We start from the raw sequence: 21,774 nt of genomic DNA, 5'->3' as shown, positions 1-21,774 counted from the left end.
TAAGCTAAAGTATCATTATATTATTTATTTTAGCATGCATTACCAAACATCTGAAGCAAAAATTCAAAGATTATAAGATACGACAGAGAAAAAATATATCAATAAATGTTGTCGAATTTTAAATAACAAAAAAAATCAAAATTAAGTCAAACTAATCCTCGCCGGATCTCTCTCTCTTCTCTCATTACAGAATCTCTCTGGCGGCGTAACCGTAACGAGATCTACGAATATTCTCTTGCCGTTTCTTGTACACAAATCCGGCGACTCCAACCACACACACCGCCGCAATCGCTCCAAAAGCAACCCCAACTTTCTTCCCGCCGCTCATTTCTCCACCGCCTCCCGACGATGATTTTTCCCCTTCGATTCCTTTAATATCACTGTGATTCAAATCGCTAGCTTCAGGCGACGGAGACGGAGAAGCAGACGAAGAAGGAGACTGAGAATCATTCGGTAATGGTGGAGAGATCGATGGAGAGTTCACCGGAGAAGGTGATGGAGATAGAGAGTGTTTTGTTTCAGGCTCTGGAGGAGAAGAGTATTCAGTTGGAGATTCCGCTGGTGAATGAGGAGATCTGATTGTCGGTGGTGGTGGTGCGTGGATTAAAGGCGAATCTGCAGCGTCGTTGGTTAGATCCGGTGACGGAGCCGGTGAGGATTTAGTTAAAATCTCACCGGAGACGAGTACGAGCATCAGCATCATAGCAACAATGGTGAATTCGAGCTTCATTTTCAAATCTCAGATCTTTTTCTGAGAAGTTGTGATGATGATGAGTAAGTAAAGAAGAGAGATCTGTAGAAGAAGGAGAAATAAATGAATATATTACGATCGATAGATTTGCGGCTACGAAAAGTGTGATTGTGACACGTAGGATACGTAGGGAAATAGTCGAAGGTGCGAAACACTGGATCTAGTTATTTTAATTTTCGAAAATACGGAGAGAGAGGCTTCGCGGTTAAGGAAAATGAGAACCGTAGCGAGAAGTGATGCGTGAAATCGGCACGTGGGGTTCACGTGAAGAGCTGACCTTCACGTTCTCTTATTCATTCGTTGAGTATAATATTAAGGGGAAATCAAATCAGTCACCAACTTCGTTTGGGTGTTAAAAAAAGAAAGTTATTCGCATTTCTCAGACTTTTAACCGGAAGAAAACTTGCTCAGATCTGGTGAAGATGGTGTCTTCCCCGCAAGAGTGGCCAGCGTTCGCAACATACTTATAGGCGATTCAGAGCGAAAAGGAAGAGTTTGTCGTATTCTCATTATCTTTAGTTTCTCGAAATGCGAATGTGAAAGCGGATAAACTGGCACAAAATATTCGTACCCAGCCACAACTTATTATCTATGTAAACAATTTACCACGACATTTGCTCATTTGAGCCAATTTAATATAACTGTTGACAAAAAAAAAAAAGAAGAAAACTTTTGATTTAACAAAATTTATTAGCAGCATATAAAGTTTACATGATTGCACACTATAAGATAAAAGTAGAAAACTGCGACAAAAAATATCTCTCGCACATTTGTAAGGGACATGTTCATCACAAATTTACGACGACATTGCATGAAATTTGGTAAGACACAAACATTTCTTGTGAATACGTCGCAAAAATTGCGAGGAACTAGCGAGGACCTGTTCCGGAACAAAATTTGCAAGTTAAGTCTAGCAAATTTCTTATAAATCAGAGTTCCCTAAAAAATCCCTTGCAAAATTTCCTAGCAATTCCCTAGCAAAAATCGTAACTCAAAACATATACAATTTACTTACAAAAAAACAATTAAAAATCTAATAAAAAAATTTATGAGGTGGAGAAGATGATATATACACATTGCGACGATGGATGTACATTCATAGAGATCTAGAGACCGGTGATGTAGCGAAAAAGTTTTACTATGTTTTGATTGGTTTCATGTACCAAGTGACAAACGAATCATTTGCTCTTGAGAACGGTACAATATTATGCCCATGTCGTAAGTGCTTCAACGATAAATATTTGGATTTTAATTTAGTGAAGAAGCATCTATATAATAGAGAATTTATGTCAAACTATTATGCATGATTACGTCATGGGAAAGTTATAGAGATATCGCATGAAGTAGTAGTACGAATTATGGTGTCGATCAACCTAGTAATTATAATTATGCGAATTATGGTCATCAAGAATTTGATCAATTTGGTTATGGATATAACTAAGAAAATAGATTTCATGATATGGTTACAGATACATTTTATGAAAGTACCGCTGTAGTTGGGAATATGTTAGATGATGCAAATCAACCCCTCTGCAGCATGAAGTATCCTCAGCCCATGCATGATGGTCCACCGCCTCCTCGTGATGATCTGGTTTTTCTATCTTAAAAGTTTGATATCGCAGAAGCTTGTCTTTCAACTCAGACAGAAAAGATCCATAGTTTCGAGGCCTACTTTAACTTCCTAGCCGAGAAAGATCTAGAGTTTGCTACAAAATTTCGAGCCGGATCTTGTACAAGGACAGAACTGGACATTGCCAACGCGACCAGAATAGAGGTGGATAATGAGACGAGAGCTGCTGAGACATGAACCGGTACCGGTTCATGATCATCTCCATCACAACCCTTTTAATTTTTTGTTGATTGGTTTATTCATTGGTCAAGATGAAGAACAAATAAAAGCCACAGTCTACAAAATTCTCTATGAAATTGGTGTTCCTCCTTATCGAGGGATCATGAAAACATTTGCTGAAGAAATCGAAAGCATATTGAATTCACCTTTGGAGAAATTGGAGAAGATCAAAGTAAAGATCGAAGTTGTTGCACACATGTTTCCTGAAGATGAGATCGATGTTTAAGGGTTTTAGTTTTAGTGATTAAAGAACTTGCAAGTAGATCGTTACAATGATTTATTCTTTTGCTTCTTGGTCGTTACAATGATTCCTTCATTTGCTTTTTGGTTGTTTTCAGTTTTTTTTTTTTCTTTTTACTTTTACATTCTATAATGTTCTAAAGACTTACGTTATTTTGCAAAGTTTTAAGTGTTATCTATTACCAAGAGTTAAGGTATTTGTTATTGTGCAGTTGAAGTTGTAAAACTTCTTAAATTAACTAACTCATGTCATGATTCTCCGCAGTAAGCTGATCCGGAAATATCTACTTAACATTTTTGAAGTACATATTTGCTCAAGGTAATCGGGTCGGGTTTTAATTGATTTTGACTTGGAAATCTTTGATTCGGATCCTTCCAAAATTGAGTCAATCGGATCTTTAATTTTGGCTCTATTATTCCTAAACCAATTCTTCATTATAACAGAACAAGAATTAAATCCAGAAGACAAAAAAAAAAAAAAAACAGAACAAGAATCTAACCCACAAGTCTCGAGCTTCTTCATTAACAAAACTCCCATCAGCTGGAAAATTTTCAAAAGTGAAATCAGCTTTAAATAACATGATAATGTCTACATTCTAAGACTAGTTAGACTACTGCAATGGTAACTTTTTCAGCTGTTGAAAAATTATTTCAACTGATGAACACTTTGCAATGGTTTGTTGAAAATAAGAAAAAGATGATGTGGCAAAATTGGTGTTGAAAATTATCACCGTTGAAAATTTGTGGGTGGGCTCTTCTCTAAAATGTGGTAAATTTTTATCAGACAAAAAAAAATAAGCAAGAATTGATAAATGATTGGGACATTTGGACTGCATTGATTGGTCGCTTAGATTTTTTTTTTTTTTTTCCACTGAGATAAATTGATATGAGAAATGAAGAGGTACAAAGTTGCAGAACGAAAATGAGAACAATAATTAAACAACCCAAAGAAAGAAAAATAAATAAACCCAATAAGAGTTAACCAATGGAACGACGATCTTTGTCGATACGATCTTGAAGCCATGAAGGTCCTCCTAGCGCCAAATAGGAGGTGAGGCGTCCGTCTCTGGTGACACTGCAGGCTATCTCCCTAGCCAATGAGTTGGCTTTCGGTGAAGAGAGCTTGAAAGACACCTCCCCCATCACCCGTACAACCTGCAAAATTCTTCCAAGGACAGAACGATATTTTGGCCATTCATGTGGATTCTCCAGGCCGGAAATTGCAGCCGCGCAATCAGTCCACACCTCACAGGAAGAGATATGAAGATCATGAAGGCTTTGTAGAGTCCATAAGATACAGTGGAGCTCCGCTGCAATTCTGTTGAAGAAAGGTAAAAAAGCATCCCGTGCATGGAACAGAGCATCCCCCGTATGTGTTCTTATGATCCAAGCTCCTCCACAAAAGCTATCCTCATTTATCCAAGACGAGTGTAAGTTACACTTAAGAACTCCAATAGCTGGTTTAGTCCAGAACCGATGGGCTCGGCTACGGTTCCTAGAATCCCACTCCCGCTCCTGCGAAGTTTGTTGATTCTGTTGTAACCATTCCTCTGCTTCTTCTAACGCGGTAGCGATGACAAAGTGGTGATCCGGAGTTCTGGCTGAGTATAAGACAGCATTCCGAGCCTTCCAAATCTCCCATAAAAGCCATGGTCGCTTAGATTCTTAATTTTTTTTTTCAACTAAATTATTTAACATCAATTATTTCATCATAATTATAATTTTTTATATATAATTTCTATATCAAAATTCATCATTTTCATACTCTATTAATAGAGACTAGTTTCATTTATTTTGGACACATAAAAAAAATCTGTCTTTTTTACTATACCTTTTAGTTATTTTACAAAATTATTTAAATCCTAATTTTTATTTTTATTTTAATTGATAATTAATTGTTATTAATAGTGGGTAACCATAGAAAATAAAAACATTAAAGAATTTAAAATATGAAATAAAAATTGTAAGGTAAATTGTTGTAATTTTATTAAACAAAACCATTGTAGAAACTAAAAATTAATGGGGTGTTGAATTATGATGTGGAAGAGAGCGAAGATGATATGGAGTGTTAAAAAGTGAAAAATCGGTGTTGTAACATTTTAACCATTGTACATAGTCTTACAATGAGGGTGTTTAATTTTCTGTTTCAATAGTTGAGAATATGCAATGAAGGTGTTGAAAAATTGTAAATAATGACATGGCTTTTAACATGTTGAATAATGACAACATGTTGAATCGCCGAACAATGGGTCTCACTTTGCCACATGTCAGATTATTATGGGGCACAAATATTATTGGAAAATTAATTTAAGATAAAGACACGTGTTGCATTACTATTGATTACTGAGATTCTTGATAAAATTTTCCACCCGATTTATTTGACATCAATTATTTCATAGTATATTATTTTTTTAATTTATTTTTTATACCAAAATTCATAACTTTTTATACTCTACAAATAGAGACTTGTGTCATATGATTTAGACACAGAAAAAAAATAAAAGGTGGGGTAGAGTATTGAATTTTATTAAACAAAACTATTGTAAAGGTTAAAATTGAAATGGGTGTTGAATGATTAGGTGGAAAAAGGAGAAGATGATGTGGAGTGAAAATGAGGGTGTTGAATAAGTAAACCATTGTAGATAGTCCAAGTAAAGAGAAACTTACAATTTCCTTAGACTGTCAAGCAAAGCTCTTGTTCCCTAAAGTGTGTGGTGTCTTGTACTGGCTCCTACTTCTCTTATTTTGCTCTCTCAATTTCTGGAACTCATACATTTTACCATATTAGCAACTCATAACATTAAACAAAAGAAATAAACCAGAATACTTGTATTACCTTAGCTTTTTCAATAAACTGTAAAAGCACAAAATCAGGAAAACCAGTAAGTGTGTATCCCAATGAATCAATTTCCAGAAGTTTATCCTACAAGAACACAAAGCATTAAGTAAATCTGAGAAGACCATGTCCTTTGAGACACAGTTGATTCAGAAGCATCAACTCTCACGGAATGAGAAGTGACACGAATCAGAGATGGAGACAAGCACTAGGGAAAAGATGTGGAACAGAGAAACAAAAAGTCTCACATGGGAAATTGAGAAGCGGAGTGATATACGAATCGTAGACGAGCTCAGCTGTGCCGGAGACGGTAACAGAGAACAAGGAGCGACGGATAACAAAAAAATATGTTGTGCCGTAGAGATTAAACAAACGAATTGGAGATGGAACGACCTCGATTAAACAGAGAGATCCCCAATATGCAAGAGGATTTGGAAACGACACACAGTTAGGGTTCATAAGGATTTTTTTTTTCTTTTTTTTTTTTGTTCATTAAGGACTTTAGGAAAAAAAAATTAATTTGCAAATCTATCATAGTAGGGAGCCAAAAAATTAGGCAGTGAGTTTCATATTTTCCTTTTATGATTTAAAACCTTTACTAGCATCAGTTACCAAATAACTGATGCAAACCTTTTCTAATTAGCATCAAATACAAAGAAGTGATACCAATATATTACTGTTAGCGTCGTTCATATATAATCGTCGTAAGTTTTAACTTTTAATATTTTAACATTGCTTTACCAAAGTGATACTAGACGTAACGCTTTTATTTTCTTTTAGTAAATAAGTGATATATATTAAATAAGTGATGCAAGATAGTTAATTTTTTTGTAGTGTATCACATAGCATCGAAGAACCCTAGAATTTTGGGTTTGCGTTTGATTTTTTTTGTAGAATTTGTACTCATTCTATGCTTTTCTCTTCTAAAATTTACAGAAATCTCAGTTTCTCCGCAGATTCCACTCCGTTTCGTCTTTGTCTTTGATCGTTCGGGTAAGAAAATTTCATATCACTCCAGCAGATGTTCCTGTGAATTTTGGTGTGAAAATCTGCTTCGTTTCCCTATTTCCAAGTTACGAAAGTTTGTTTCTCTTCCGGTGACTGTATTTCTCGTCTGAAATTTGCAAAAATTTTACTCTCTCTAGATTCCGTCACGCCGTTTGTCTTCGTCATCGACTGTTCCAGTAAGAAAATTTCATATCACTCCAGCAGATCTTCATGTGATTTGTTTTCTGGTGTGAAAATATGCTATGTTTTCCTGTTTCTATGTTACAAAAGCTTGTTTCTCTTCTGTGAGTGTACTTCTGTTTGTTTCCCGTTTTGCATTTGATCTCTTTGTGAACTATTTACTTATCCTATGCATTTCTCGACTGAAATTTGCAGAGTGTTTAGAGATCACTTACGATGCAGAGATATGTTTAGAGAGAACAGTAGCTACGCTTAAGCTTTGGGTATTCACTAGTTGGGGATTTCTGTGGGCAATGGCATTGAGTATTTCTGGTTCTGCATTTGATCTTTTTGTGACTCTTTACGCCTCTGGACTGGAATTTGGAGAGATTGGAATGAATGGTGTTAGAAAATCACTTACAGCTGCAGGGATATGTTTAGAGAGAACAGTAGCTACGCTTAAGCTTTGGGTATTCCCTAGTTGGGGATTTCTGTGGGCAATGGCATTGAGTATTTCTGGTTCTGCATTTGATCTTTTTGTGACTCTTTACGCCTCTGGATTGGAGTTTGAAGAGATTGGAATGAATGGTGTTAGAAGATCACTTACAGTTGCAGGGATATGTTTAGAGAAAACAGTAGCTACGCTTAAGCTTTGGAGATTTCTGTTGACAATGGCATTGAGTGTTTATGGTTCTGCATTTGATCTTTTTGTATGTTTAATGATGTCATATATGTATATTTATTAACGAGCGCAAGGGATGCATAAATGGTTAGTGATGTTTTATGAGAGGACAAGATGCATTATCTTAAGGAGTATCTTAAGTAAATACCCTAATGAAGCTGTCTTTATATTATAAAACGAAGAGAGTATGTTTTATTAATTTAATAATATTAACCCTACTTTGTTATTTTAGATTAGCCGTTGTGTCCATCAATCTTCCGGTTGACAATTTTCATGAATAGAAATTTGCACTCACTTTGCATTTACTTTTGTAGGATGTGGGATACTGGGATGAAACATTGAAATGGAGACTAATAATGATATATATTTAATATTTAGTAACAAAAGTTTACAACTTTTTTTCCACGTATTAATTTTTGTAACATCACTAAAGCTACAACTTAGGATTTGATGTTCTTGAGAGATTGATTTGGTTTACCACATATAAGAATTAGACCCTAATATTTTTGATTCAGAGAAAACATTCCTTGATAAAAACGGCTTTGGAATCTGCTTCTGTGTGAATGTGAATGGGTCCACTATTTTGCTTGATGATAGAAATCAACATACATAAACAAATAAAACTTGCAAATGTTATATAATCTTTCATGTAAGAACTCTTATGATTTAGTAAATGCATGAGCTTCTGGTTATGGATGATTGATACGAACTTGTGAAGCATCACAAGACTTTGACACTTCTTATTCCTAATAAAAAAAGATTGGTTAACATCATCTAGTTGTTGGATTATAAGCTATGAAATTTTTTTTTTTTTAATATTTTAAGACTGGAATAAATTTTACCTCTATAAGTTTTGATTTTTTCCATCAGCCAACACAAATTCCAGATTCTAACCCGTTTTGATTGTATATTGTCATCATGAGTGCAGGATTAGAACGTGGACTCACCATGCGATTTTGTAAAGCCGCAAATCGCTTAGATATGCAAATGAAACTACCATGGAGATATTATACAGTATTTTTGCTGGATGTAAAAGGTAAATTTTTTCTTGATGTGCTGCTTTGTTTTTGCATGTATTGACAGGTTATTTATAGGAGATTGTAGATGTTTATCGTTAGGTTTTTTGAAAAGCGAAAAAATTTTAGTGATCAAGTTCTAAATCTCGGAAATCTTGTAATTCGAAATTAATGCTATTATAATTTACTAGAAATGGACCCACGCGATGCGTGGGTTTAATAATATATACTCAATTTTGTTATAGTTTTGTAAATTACATTATTTTACATATTTTTTATTACAATACTGTTTGAAAACTATATGTAATTCTATTGGTAAAAACGGTTATATATATAATATAAATGTTATAAGTGATAATTATATATATTTACACGTCTACTTATAATATACTACATATATTAAACGTTTTTTTTTTGTATTGACTTAGTATCCTATGATTGTTCATTATATATTTTCTCTTTAAGTGCATGAATTCTTATGCATAACATTTTCTTTTATAATTCTAGAAACTCAAGTGTGATCTCTATTTTAAATCTGGTTTATCTTTTCCAAATTTATATCTTTTTTTTTGTCATCAATTTATATCTATTGTATTTACAAACAAAAAAGAAAAGATATATATATATATATATATATATATAATTATATCTTATTTTTAATATATTGTCTTTCTCTTTAGAAATTTAGCTTTCTGAGAATAATTTTGTCACTCAATTCCGATATTTTTATATTCTCTTATTTTTATTTTTATTTTTTGTTTCTATCTTATTAAATTTAATGTTGTAATTGTGCTCTTTCTACCTATATTTGATATTTTTAAAATAATATTTTATAGTTTTAATAAGTGCATAGTGTTTGTATTACTATCAATTGCATTTATAAAACTTTATATTGTATTTTTGATAAGCTAAAAATTAAAAGTATACATAATTTTATTTTAGTTTTGTTTTCAATTATTATACACGATACTATCAAGCTATATTTTAACATTTTGTTTACTATAATTTATAAACTAATCAACTATTATTTTAATTAGTAATACTAATATGTCATAAGATATATCATATATCTCTAATTCACTATATATTAGTAATATGTCATAAGATTCATCACTAATATGTCATAAGATTAATCACTAATTCACTATATATCTAAAAAATGTATGTCTTTTCAACTTTCATACAATTTTTAGAAATACCCAACATATTGATTTTTAAATATGTCATGATTCATTACTATATTTTTTTTTAAAGCTAATAAATGTATGATCTTTCAACTTTCATACAATTTTAGAAATATCCATCATATTGATTTTTAATATATCAATTTTAAAACTGAAATGTTTATAAGTTTTTAAATATGATTTATCTTAAACATTTTCTCGCTAAAATTCAAATTATATTATTATGTATAAATTTATATTTCTTTTTTTTTTTTACTTATAATATTAATTCATTTGTATTATAACTTAAATATTTTTAATCATAAATAACAATAAGTAAAAATAAGTATGTATTGAATGAACATTTTAATAAATTTTGACTTTTAATTTTTAATTAGATGCATGCTTAGGTGGATGATGATGTGGATAGCTTATATGGAGAGAAGACTCTCCCATTATATATATATAGATTCAAATTATATTATTATGTATAAATTTATATTTCTTTTTTTTTTACTTATAATATTAATTCATTTGTATTATAACTTAAATATTTTTAATCATAAATAACAATAAGTAAAAATAAGTATGTATTGAATGAACATTTTAAATAAATTTTGACTTTTAATTTTTAATTAGATGCATGCTTAGGTGGATGATGATGTGGATAGCTTATATGGAGAGAAGACTCTCCCATTATATATATAGATTATAATATGAGAATCGGGCATATTCTCTAAATTAAATATGGTACAAAGTACAATAAGCACAGTGCTTTAAGAAAAATTCACCAAATTTGATTTCATTTTAAATTAAGAATTATATAAGCTAAAGTTCGTATTTTCCATTAAAGTAGAGCTTCACTTGATTTGTGGACCGGTTATTTAAACTCATTTGTCAATCATACAGATACAGCCATTAAAGAAAAATTTCGATTGAAATCGAAAATAGGGTTTTGGAACGAGAAATCGAGAGGAGAAGAAGAAGAAAAGAGGTTAGTGGTGATAGATCCTGTTGAGATTTGAGTTCTTGATTAAATCCTGCAACAAAGAAAAAGGAATCAGTGAGAAGAAGATGAAGAAAAGAGAAGAAGCACAACGAAGAAGATGACGAACAAGTTTGGTTATAGTCTTAGGGTGATAATACCTAGAAGTATGGTCTAGAGTCCAAGTAAAAGCATGGTGCAAGTGTGTGTAGTAAGTAGAAGTAAAGCTAGTGTAAGAGTGTGTGTGTGGTGTTGTGTAATGTTATCCTTGTGATCCATTAATACAATGTAGACTTCTAAAGTAAAAATGTGTTCTTGTTTTCTCTCTAGAACAAGTGAACACAAACGAGTAAGAAAGAGTGAAAGATAAAGAGAATGTGAGAATGTCAACATGGTATCAGAGCTTACTTATCCTTGGAGCCTGTTCAAGAAAGAAGGATGGGTCCATGAGAGATGTTACCTCTAAGCCGTGAGGAAGAACCTCCAAAGCTGAATGATCCCAGAGCCTGCATCAAGAAGAAGAAAGGTTAGGCCGAGAGGGAGAAGATGTCAGTCTAACGTAGAGACTGAAGAAAAGAAGAAGCAAGAGACGCAGCACAAGAAGCTGTAAAGAAAGATGGAGACAGCCATCAAAGAAGAAGAAAGCTGGCCGTTAGAAGATGACGGCAAAGATGAAAGAGAAAGAAGAAGAAGAAAAGAAAAGAGAGGTACGGACCTGAAGCTTGGTGAGAAAGAGACCAAGAGGATTCGGACCTGAGAGAAAAGAACAAGAAGCTGGAGAACGAGTAGTGAAAAAGTAAGATCGAGATCTGAGATGAGGAAATCTGATCGGAATCTACAAAAAAATTCAGCTCGATGGCTCTGATACCATATTACAAGATAAGAACCGAGAGAAAAGTTTGTTAAGATTTCGATTTCTTATTTCTTGAGAAAGTAAAGCTGTACAATTTGTTTCTTATATACAAATGTCTCCAATAGTTGCAAATCCCTTTCTATAGGCGTTTTGCCGTCAATACTGTCGTTGACTGCTCTTACTTCCTCATGTCTCACCAATCCAAGCTCTGCCTCGACCTAAATCCCTAAAAACTTGTTCTCTTATTTGAGTCAACAACAAAGGAAATAAACGCAAATCACGTGACTTCAACTCGACTTGCTGTTTTGAAACCTTTGACGTGTTGAGCTGCTTACTTCCACTTCTACTGTTTCCAAGTGGTATCAATACTCCCGCGGTCCAAAAGAACCTTGTCCTCAAAATCTGGAAAGCTTGCTATGTATTCCCACTTTTGGAGTGACAGAGAAGGAGAATTATTGAACAATATAATGAACCGTAGCGAGAGATTGATGTGTGCAACCGGCACATGGGGTTCACGTGAAGAGCTGACCTTCAGATTATCTTATTCATCGGCACTAATCACATTGGTTTGGGATGCATATTTAATACTTACATAACAGATTCTTAAATTTAATATTGCGTTGTGTATTTCCATCTTTTTGTGGTGATGCTGGATGCATATTTTATTAACTGTGAACGGAATAATATTAGTCAATGTCGTTATCTAATAACAGCAGTCTATGAAACACCATGATCTGAAGCTAGCGTCGTCAAAATTTTGTCTTATTGTTAAGTTCATTCATTTCAAAGGTGTGTCTACTATGGCCATGTTCGTTTGCCTGTCGCTGAATCCAGCGACAGCTACCAGCAATAGCGATCAGCGACCAGCGACAGCATGTATTGTTCGTTTGTCTGTCGCTGGATTCTGCGACCGAAACCAGCGACTGATCGCTAAAACCAGCGACTGACCGCTGAAAATTTCGGCGACTGAAAATTGCAGTCGCTGGTCGCTGGCGACTGTCGCTGCAATTGGTCGCTAAACAAACGACAAGCAAACGAACAACTTTTAGTCGCTGTCGCTGGTTTCAATCGCCAGTGACAGGCAAATGAACAAGGCCTATCTAATTCTTACTATTGATTTTCAAAATTTCTCAGCTTATAAATGTTAATAGATATTTTTGCATGATTATGAATCAATTTGAGATGGATATAAACAGCTTATACTATATGTTTTCTGATTAGCACATTCCATAAGATACCATAATAGTTAATGTTAAGTAGTATTGGGCTAAGTGTTATATGGGCTTAGCCTTTCACATGTTTAATGTCCGTTTACAAGCTAATTAGGTCGAACACCATACTTGTGTTCTCAGCCAATATATAAGGCTATACTTTATATTGCTTAATTCTTAAGAAATTCAGATTATACTATCAAGGGTTTCTTGACAAGTAGAACAAAGCTTATATAGGAGGTAATCAGTACTCTTCATATTCTTCTTCTTCTTCTTGTGTGGCTAGCAAGATGCTTACATGAAGTTTGTGTTTGAGATGCATGGAGAAATTTTCAAAGCCTTGGCCATTAGAACGTCATACTTCGCAAGACCAACCGGGGTCCTCCTCAAGGTCCTCCTCAAGGTCTCCTGAATTCACTCCATCTGCCACTAGAAATCTTTCCCAGACGGGGCGTTCTATAGGATTAGAGGCGGTTTGAAGATGATCAAATGGTAATTCCTGAATAACGTGGACTCTGTTCAACTCTAGCATGCCAAGATATCCAACGAAGTTCTTCTCACCGGATATAAGCATTAAATTATCCCAAGGTGGTCCAGCCATTTTCCAACCGGAAATTTTCCTTTGAAGGCCAAAAGATTCTGTTTCACAAACTAAAGGATTAAGACTCTATGCAAAAAGGAAAATACCAATCCAGTAATGTAGAAAGACATAAAGATTAACTTACTGGTTCGGAGGTTAGAAAGAGAGACTCCGGAGGAATAGAGCGCTTGCAGGATGTCGGTAGAGACGTTTGTTAGTATGCCAAGGCCAGTGATGGAGACACCACCAGTGTAGCCTAATTTCTTCAATGCTCGTTTGATACATGGACCTACACGACCAGCATCATAGCCATCGGGAACTGGACAAGTGCTCATGCCCCAAAAGACCCGTGTCGCAGCCTCCTTCCTCGCCATCATCATTCAAAACTTGAAGCTTAAAGATTCAAAATTTGGGCAAAGAAATCTGTTATGAGCCTCAGCCCTCGCCACGGATCTAGTATAGTATGCCCTTGTTAAACTTTAAGAACAGAGTAAGAGATAGCAAAGAGAATAAGGTTAATGTTGGAAGTTGGATTTTTATTCATCATAAGGTTTTAAGACCATTCTTACAAGCTCATAAACCGTCATTAAGAAAAGGAAAAACTCCAAAATTAAACCATAGTTCTAATGTAAATTAAAAGGAAACTACTCTAATCCTTAAATCAAAACAAAAACCATTAAACCAAATAAAACCAAAACACCTAAACCATAGCACGTATATATCAAGAGGTGATGGAGTCGATGAGACGATGACTATTCAAATGTTGACATGTTCAACAAAAACAAATTTCATAAAAGTTACTTTATTTACTTTATAATCGACTAATCGTGGCTAAGGTGATGAGTCGATGACTATTCAAATTTATTTTGAAACAAGATATCATATTCATCACCATTCGTCCCCACGCCTCTCTCTCGTCTAAACAAAAAAAGGACAAACCATGGAGTTGGGAAAATCAACGGAGAATCAAAACGACGTCATGGTATTACTAGCAAAGCATGTCATCGCTACCGTTGCCAACGGCTCCAACCTCGTCTTCTCACCAATGTCAATCAATATTTTGCTCTGCTTGATCGCAGCTGGTTCCAACTGCGTCACCAAAGAACAAATCCTATCATTCCTCACGTTACCCTCATCGGATCACCTCAACGCGGTCTTGGCCAAGACCGTATCTGTTGCCTTCGCTGATGGATTGGAGAGAAATGACTTGCACTTATCTACGGCTTATGGTGTATGGATTGACAAATCTTTATCCTTCAAGCCTTCCTTTAAAGATCTTTTGGAGAACTCCTATAACGCTACTTGTAGTCAAGCTGACTTCGCAACCAAAGTAATTCCTCTATATATGTTTTCGCAATTCTTATTGAATTTGTTTGCCTCAAATTCTTGGGTAACCATCGAGGTTTCATGAGTTTCCAACTTGAAACTAATTAGCAAGTGCATCAACCTTATCAAAAAAAAAAAAAAAAAACTAACTATCAAAATGGATATGAAACATATCTTTCTTTAGATGTGAGATACGTTAGAGTAATGTTGCAATTTTTCTCATTGTGTGGGTTATGTTTATTACATTGAATTTTTTTTAATGATTGGTTAATTTGTTGTTCACTTATGTTGAAGCCTGCTGAAGTGATTAATGAAGTGAATACATGGGCTGAAGCCCACACCAATGGACTCATCAAAGAGATTCTTTCACACGATTCTATCAAGACTATCCGTGAAAGTACGCTAGTATTTGCAAATGCAGTGTACTTCAAAGGAGCTTGGAGCAAAAAATTTGATGCAAAGTTAACAAAAAATAACGATTTCCATCTTCTTGACGGCACCACGGTGAAAGTCCCCTTCATGACCAATTACAAGAAGCAATACCTAGAATATTATGATGGTTACAAAGTTTTGCGCCTTCCTTATGTAGAGGATCAACGTCAATTCGCCATGTACATTTATCTTCCTAATGACAAAGATGGATTACCTACTCTGCTTGACGAAATAAGCTCCAAACCCGGATTTCTTGATAACCATATTCCGCGCCAGCGTATATTAGTGGAACCGTTCGGAGTTCCCAAGTTTAAGTTCTCTTTTGAATTTAAAGCTTCAGATGTTTTGAAGGAAATGGGGCTGACTTTACCATTTACACATGGTAGTCTAACCGAGATGGTTGAGTCGCCTTCCATTCCCGAGAATCTATGTGTTGCCGAGAATTTGTACGTCTCAAATTTTTTTCACAAAGCTTGCATTGAGGTGGATGAAGAGGGAACTGAAGCTGTTGCCGTTTCTGTTGCCAGCATGACAAAGGACATGTTGTTGATGGGAGATTTCGTAGCTGACCATCCATTTCTATTCACAGTGAGAGAAGAGAAGAGTGGAGTGATTTTGTTCATGGGTCAAGTTCTTGATCCTTCAAAACATTGATTGAAATTATTTGTTGTATTTTTGTGTGTTTATATTTGGTTTGATGGAATTAGGTTTGTAAAATAGCCATTGAATTTCGTCTTTTTTTTTTTTGCTTGGTGTCTAACAATAAAACTGATTTTTGACTAATGGATATATAGTAAATTTCTTATGGTAGTTTCATCTTTTTTAACGGAGTTGCAATTAGGTCGAGTCGAATAAGGGTATCATGTGTATCTCTTCGTAACTTCCGTATACTTACTTTTTCGAATTGGAGTAGTTTGAACCTTCTACAAAAATCCGCACGACGATAGGTTTTTGAAATATGAAAGCATATCTTATACACAACCGCATCACAGGATCATGTCACACCGATTGATCGATTCAAATGTGAGAGCGATCAATGCAGAGCCTCATGTAATTAGATCTTCCGTCATCTTCGATCTTTAACGCGTTTTGCTTTAAACTTCATCCAAAAGTATTTTATAATCCGCAAAGAATATTGAAGCAGGTAAAATTCAAAAATACCTACACATGCCCAGCCCACTAGATGGGTTAGCATTTGATATAAAGTGGTTATTAGTTAAATTTAATTAGGCTCTAAACTATTTGAAGCCCAATATTTTGCGACTATGTTCAGTGAAAATGAGAAGTAACTAAGTTACTAATGTGAAGTACCTGTAAAAAAACGTTTACCCAGTGAGGTCAATTTTGGATATATGCAATTTTGCTAAACGCACAGAAATCTAATGAATGTGTAGTTTTGAATGATATCTTCTTAATCAGTATTCTTCCTTTGTTATAAGTTATAACCTTCAAATATTTTAGACTCACGTCATCAAGCTATATCTAAGAAAGAAACTTCTACGCCACAGTTAAAGAAACAAATCTTAAAACGAAAATATAGGACAACTGAACTTATTTAACTTAGAATATTCTCCATATTCTTTAAGAATCTACAAAAATAAAATACGAAAATTTAGGAAAATATAGTACTAAACCTTTTACCATAAAAAGAAAGATATTTTACTTAAAAAACGTTAGAAACTTTCACTAATATCTATACTATTAATTGGGAATCACTCAAACATAAGTAACCTTATTTTGGTAAATTAATTACAAAGAATGCCATTGGTATTTTTAAATTTGAAAAAGAATAAAAATATAATATCCATTTGATATTTGTTTTTTTATATAAAACAAAATCCAAAATTAAATCAACAAATTAATAACTACCCAATATTTATGGAAATTGTTTGAAGTAGTTCCCATAAAATAAACAAATTAATAACTACCCAAAATTTATAGAAATCTTTTAAAGTAGTTTCCATAAAAAATCTAACTATTAATTTCAAAATTGTATATATGTAAACTTATTTAATTTCGTAATATATTTTGAAATATTTCCGGAAAACAAAAAAAATCAATTTAATATCATCATATATTTTCGATTTTAATTTATTTCTTTAAGAAAATATAAAAATAAATTATGATTAATGGAAGAATTTTTTTTTGAAATTGTAGATATGTTAACTTATTTAATTTGGCAAGGTAATGTTAGATATTTCCGGAAACGACAGTCCAATTTAATATAATTGAAAAATAACAAACAATAGTTTATTTTTGATTTTTAAAATTTCCATAATAAAACTATACTAATTAATTTTGATTAGTTTAGATGGAAGAAATAAAAAAGCAAATTTGATTATTCCAATGTTTTAAGAAACAGTTATTATATTTCCCAAATATAATATAAACTAGATATTTTGTATTTTGAAATATAGAATATTCCTCGAATAAATTAGAGATTTTAGATTCGTCAAAATCTCGAAATATTTTCTGATTTGAATGCAATTCATAAGCTCTAGACAATCCAAACTTTCATCTCATGTTTTGATTTATTTAATTAAATATAATAATTTTAAAAAATCAGTAAATATATATTAGGCTAATAAGACTTTATTAGTAACCTATAAAATGTTGCCCACTACATAAAAAATAACATATGTAACACATGTATCACTACATTAAAATTGTCGGACCATATAATAATATAATCAGTTTAAAGATTAATTTAGAAAATTATTATTACAACAATTAAAAAATTATCATGTGTTTTCCCATGGTTAACACACTATTGTTTTAAAACATCTACACACAACTCTTCACTAACCATAAATTTTCCATTTACACCAAACTATTAATACACTACATAAAATAAAATTGTTTTTGTAACACTACTGTATATCAATCAAAACTATAATATTTTCACATTTTATATAATTTTTAACTATTTTTAAAAAATTTTAAGATTAACAATTTTATAAAATTTACCCTGCACGAACGTGCGGGTCCAGATCTAGTATAGCATTAAAACAAAACAACAACAAAGCCAAACTAATCTAATATACCATTACGATATATAAGAATGACGACGGTGTACGTTTTACGGTTTCGTTCAATCTTTCACACATTTTGTTTTATTAAATTCATATATTACTAAAAAAATAGAGGAAATTCTTTAATTAAAAAAAAAATGTAAATACATATGAGCTTGAATTCTTAGGCGTTGACAATAGTGGTTTATTTGCATTCTCCAATTTCGCCGTTTTCAGGAGTTATGATTAGTTCTAATTGGTCCGTCCTAGTTCCCTTTTTGCTAGTATGGATGTTTGATTCTCTTAGTGAGGTAGTCTTTATTTAAGGAAGAGTCGCTCTCCGTTGCCAGGCCCGGCCCATCCATAAAGCAGCCAAAACATGTGTTTTAGACCCCAATTTATATATTAAAGTTATGGAAGTTATTTCTAATAATTTTAGGTAGCTTGGATGATTATGTAGGCTTTGGACACTTCCTGAGGCCGTGGGTTCGAGCAACCACAAATATTTTTACCCTTTTTCTTAACAATTTTTGCCTTTTCAGGTTCAGATAATTCTTACACTTTAAAAAATGCTTTAGGCCTCCATAAACCTAAGACCGGCCCTGTCCGTTGCCATGGATTTTCTCGTCCCTTTCGGTTAGCCACTTTGTCAAGCTATTCGCTTATGTAGTTCGGTGGCAGGCGAGTTGCTTGGTGTTAGATTCTGGTTTTATTGCTTGTGTTTCTCTTGTCTTAGTTACGACATTTTTTTTTATGTTGTTGATTTTATATTTCCTTTCCTTCACTTTTTGGGGTTTTAGCTTCCGATGATATCTTGTTATCTGTCGGCTTAGTTCTCAATATTGTTTAGTTTTTAGGTCTCGGAATTATTTCTTGGATCATCATTGTTGTATCTTTTATCATAAAATATAATCTATCCAAAAAAAAAAGAGCTTGGATTCATGTAGTTAGATTTGAAAAAAAAAACACTCACAAAAGGTTTTCAGCTATGTTGCATGGAAACTTTCTTCGAGGTCCGTTTCCCGTTTCCGAAACGTTTCGGAAACAGAAACTCTCGGAAACACCAAGAAACGTCACGGAAACACGTTTCTTAAAAATCTCTGTTTGGAAACACGATGGAAACTCACGTTTCCGTTTTGGAAACATGACAAATATTTTTTCTTTTTAATTTGGAAACTTATATTTAATAAATAGCATGAAAATATTAAGATTTATAATATATATAAATAATTTTGGGAGATTCGAGTTTTAAGATCTTTTTCTCGACGAACCAGAGTTAGAAACAGTTTTATATAATCTTTGATGGAACTAATGAAAATGAGAATGAAAATATTGGTCTAAATATTTGAATTCGAGCCTTTTAATCTTAATTTTTTAGAATTTTAGTTAAACTATTTAATAGTTTATGTTTTGGATTTGTGTTGTTTAAAACATATTTTTCTTTTAAATTCTTTTAGGTTTGGTTATATATATATACGTTTCCAAAACGTTTCCATTCTTTAACTTTAGAAAAAAACTCGTTTCCCGTTTCCGAAACGTTTCGTTTCCGCGTTTCCATTTCCGTTTCCATGCAACATAGGTTTTCAGAATATGCCACAAACCATTATAAATTTGCCGCATGTAATATTCCTCAACCACAAACAAAAGGGTATTAACGTCATTTCACTCGACGCAAACTAGAAGTTAACGAAGAGAAAAAATCGGGTCTTTTATCTTTTTTTTCACAACTGAAAACATTTATAAAAGCAGAGAGACTCTTCAGAGACTTCTCTCATAAGTTATAACCAAAACTCAAAAAAAAAAAAAAAAAAAAAAAAAAAACTCAAATTGCTTCTTCTCCTTCAATGGCAACGACGACGAGAAAAAGCTATTACCAACGGCCGAGTCAACGCTTCCTTCCAACAGATCGGACTTACCACATCACCGGAGATTCAGAATTCGAGTTCGACGAGTCCGATCTATACTCAACCCGCTCCGATTCGCCTGATTTTCGTCGGAAACTCATCACATCAAACCGTAGATCATCTCCGGCAACCGTAACCACCACGACGGTAGCTTCTTCACTTCCGATGAATGTACCGGACTGGTCTAAGATTCTCGGGAAGGAAAATCGTCACATCCGTCGGAAAAGCATCGATAACGATGACGACGGAGACGGTGGAAAATTGCCGCCGCATGAGTATTTGGCGAAGACGAGAATGGCTTCGTTCTCTGTGCATGAAGGAATTGGAAGGACATTGAAAGGAAGAGATATGAGTAGGGTTCGAAATGCAATTTTGGAAAAGACTGGGTTTTTAGATTAATTTCTTAAAAGTATAAGGTTCTCTTTTTTTGGGGTTTAGTTTTTTCTTAATAACAATTTTTACTAAATAACTGGTGAGAAGAAGAAGCATATAATATTTTCTAGATTATGCCTTCTTTTTTATATTGTAATTTTCGGTATATTGCAAAGTTTTTAATGTTGAGTATCTTGGATTATATTTTATTATTATCCAAAAAAAGTTTTGTACTGTAACTATTGTACTACCAAATTCCAAATCGGTGAAATTCGTACTTTAAAAAAGTTGTGGGGTACTTTAGCAACAAAGAAAAACTTGTGGGGTAAAATTGGATTATAATAGGAAATAGGGACAAACAGATTAATTATTGGTGGGGTTTTGGGGTTTGATGTGGGTGGGGTTGGTGAGAAAAGTAGAGGTTACAATTACATGAAAGTGACTAATTTTTTTGATAAAGAATTATTCTCAAGTAATGAAAATTTAAGATATTTTTATGTTAAAAACAAAATGAATAATTTAGAATAGACCATTTTTCATAAAAGTTTGTTTGACATCTGCCTTGTCCACGAGTGAGTGCATTTAAGATTTATTGACAATTTTTATGAATTCTGCATATATGTGACCTATATATTGGAGTATAATATTTATTAGAATTGAAATTGATTATTTATTTAGAAGTGTGGATGTAAATGAAATTGATTAATTTTAATTTGTGGAAGAGAAATTATGTGATCATGGGTTTGTTGTTGAGGTAGCAAAGGGGCATGCAATTTATGTGATTTCGAGGTTTTATGATTACATTGGGATTAAAACCCGCGCTATGCCGCATGATATATTTCTTAAATGTGTTTAACTATAAGTCAAACTAAAATCTTTTACTTAAAATGAATAAAAAGATGTTTGGAGAAAATTTTTTAGCTTATGTTCTTCATCACTAAAGAGTAACAAGTTCTCTAGAAGTGGAATATATGTTTGGGAGGATCCAATTGCCTACTACTTTCTTCCAAAACCTTTCATGAAACAAATGTATTCCACGTATCTTGCTTCCTCCAAGAATCACCGCCTTTTTTGTTACGCCTTGCAACAACATTAGTAACCCATTGCAGCACCACTATGAAACTTATTTTTTTTGTTTACTCAATGAAAGTTGTTGTTTCTTCAGTAACAAAAACAAAAGAGTATCCAAACTTGAATTTAAATAGTAACATATATATATATTAGATTTTAACCCGCGGTACACCGCGGGATGATTTAATTTTAAAGTTAGTATAAAAAAATATTTTGTAAATTGTATCTCCTTATAACATATTTATTTATATTATAGTTTACAATTGTTATTAAGTAACGGTATACCACGAGTCCACGAGACAATTATTAATAAACTGAGGATTTA

At 33.2% G+C, this 21,774-nt stretch overlaps 5 protein-coding genes and 2 long non-coding RNA genes across 7 annotated transcripts; 3 read left to right on the top strand and 4 right to left on the bottom strand.

The window, feature by feature from the left end:
- Positions 1-1,147, bottom strand: LOC9311789 (vegetative cell wall protein gp1). Its single transcript, XM_021026674.1, has one exon. It carries the CDS (start codon positions 728-730, stop codon positions 185-187), a length of 546 nt encoding a protein of 181 aa, XP_020882333.1. The 5' UTR covers positions 731-1,147; the 3' UTR covers positions 1-184.
- Positions 1,148-3,722: 2,575 nt separating this feature from the next.
- Positions 3,723-4,502, bottom strand: LOC110228519 (the record flags this gene model as incomplete). The annotated part of the gene is made up of 1 exon (XM_021026173.1): positions 3,723-4,502. A coding segment is annotated over one exon (684 nt), but the record flags the coding sequence as incomplete, so codon positions are not given.
- A 310-nt stretch (positions 4,503-4,812) lies between these two features.
- LOC110228679 lies at positions 4,813-6,427 on the bottom strand. Its single transcript, XR_002332149.1, has 3 exons — positions 5,925-6,427; positions 5,677-5,763; positions 4,813-5,600 (listed from the first exon to the last, which is right to left on the bottom strand). It is a non-coding gene; the product is annotated as an uncharacterized LOC110228679 (long non-coding RNA).
- Positions 6,428-6,520: 93 nt separating this feature from the next.
- Positions 6,521-7,630, top strand: LOC110228616. The gene is made up of 2 exons (XR_002332086.1): positions 6,521-6,669; positions 7,060-7,630. It is a non-coding gene; the product is annotated as an uncharacterized LOC110228616 (long non-coding RNA).
- Positions 7,631-12,998: 5,368 nt separating this feature from the next.
- LOC9313462 lies at positions 12,999-14,028 on the bottom strand. Its single transcript, XM_021026301.1, has 2 exons — positions 13,479-14,028; positions 12,999-13,392 (listed from the first exon to the last, which is right to left on the bottom strand). Exons 1-2 carry the CDS (start codon positions 13,711-13,713, stop codon positions 13,109-13,111), a joined length of 519 nt encoding a protein of 172 aa, XP_020881960.1. The 5' UTR covers positions 13,714-14,028; the 3' UTR covers positions 12,999-13,108.
- Positions 14,029-14,116: 88 nt separating this feature from the next.
- LOC9313461 (serpin-Z4) lies at positions 14,117-15,777 on the top strand. Its single transcript, XM_002877347.2, has 2 exons — positions 14,117-14,663; positions 14,954-15,777. The coding sequence occupies exons 1-2, from the start codon at positions 14,274-14,276 to the stop codon at positions 15,743-15,745; spliced, it is 1,182 nt and encodes a 393-aa protein (XP_002877393.1). The 5' UTR covers positions 14,117-14,273; the 3' UTR covers positions 15,746-15,777.
- Positions 15,778-19,884: 4,107 nt separating this feature from the next.
- LOC9311787 lies at positions 19,885-20,665 on the top strand. The gene has a single exon (XM_021026756.1). It carries the CDS (start codon positions 19,947-19,949, stop codon positions 20,403-20,405), a length of 459 nt encoding a protein of 152 aa, XP_020882415.1. The 5' UTR covers positions 19,885-19,946; the 3' UTR covers positions 20,406-20,665.
- Positions 20,666-21,774: the final 1,109 nt, after the last annotated feature.

This window comes from Arabidopsis lyrata (assembly GCF_000004255.2).
Source record: "Arabidopsis lyrata subsp. lyrata unplaced genomic scaffold ARALYscaffold_5, whole genome shotgun sequence".
Lineage (NCBI taxonomy): Eukaryota > Viridiplantae > Streptophyta > Magnoliopsida > Brassicales > Brassicaceae > Arabidopsis > Arabidopsis lyrata.
This window is presented reverse-complemented; position numbering and strand designations above follow the sequence as displayed.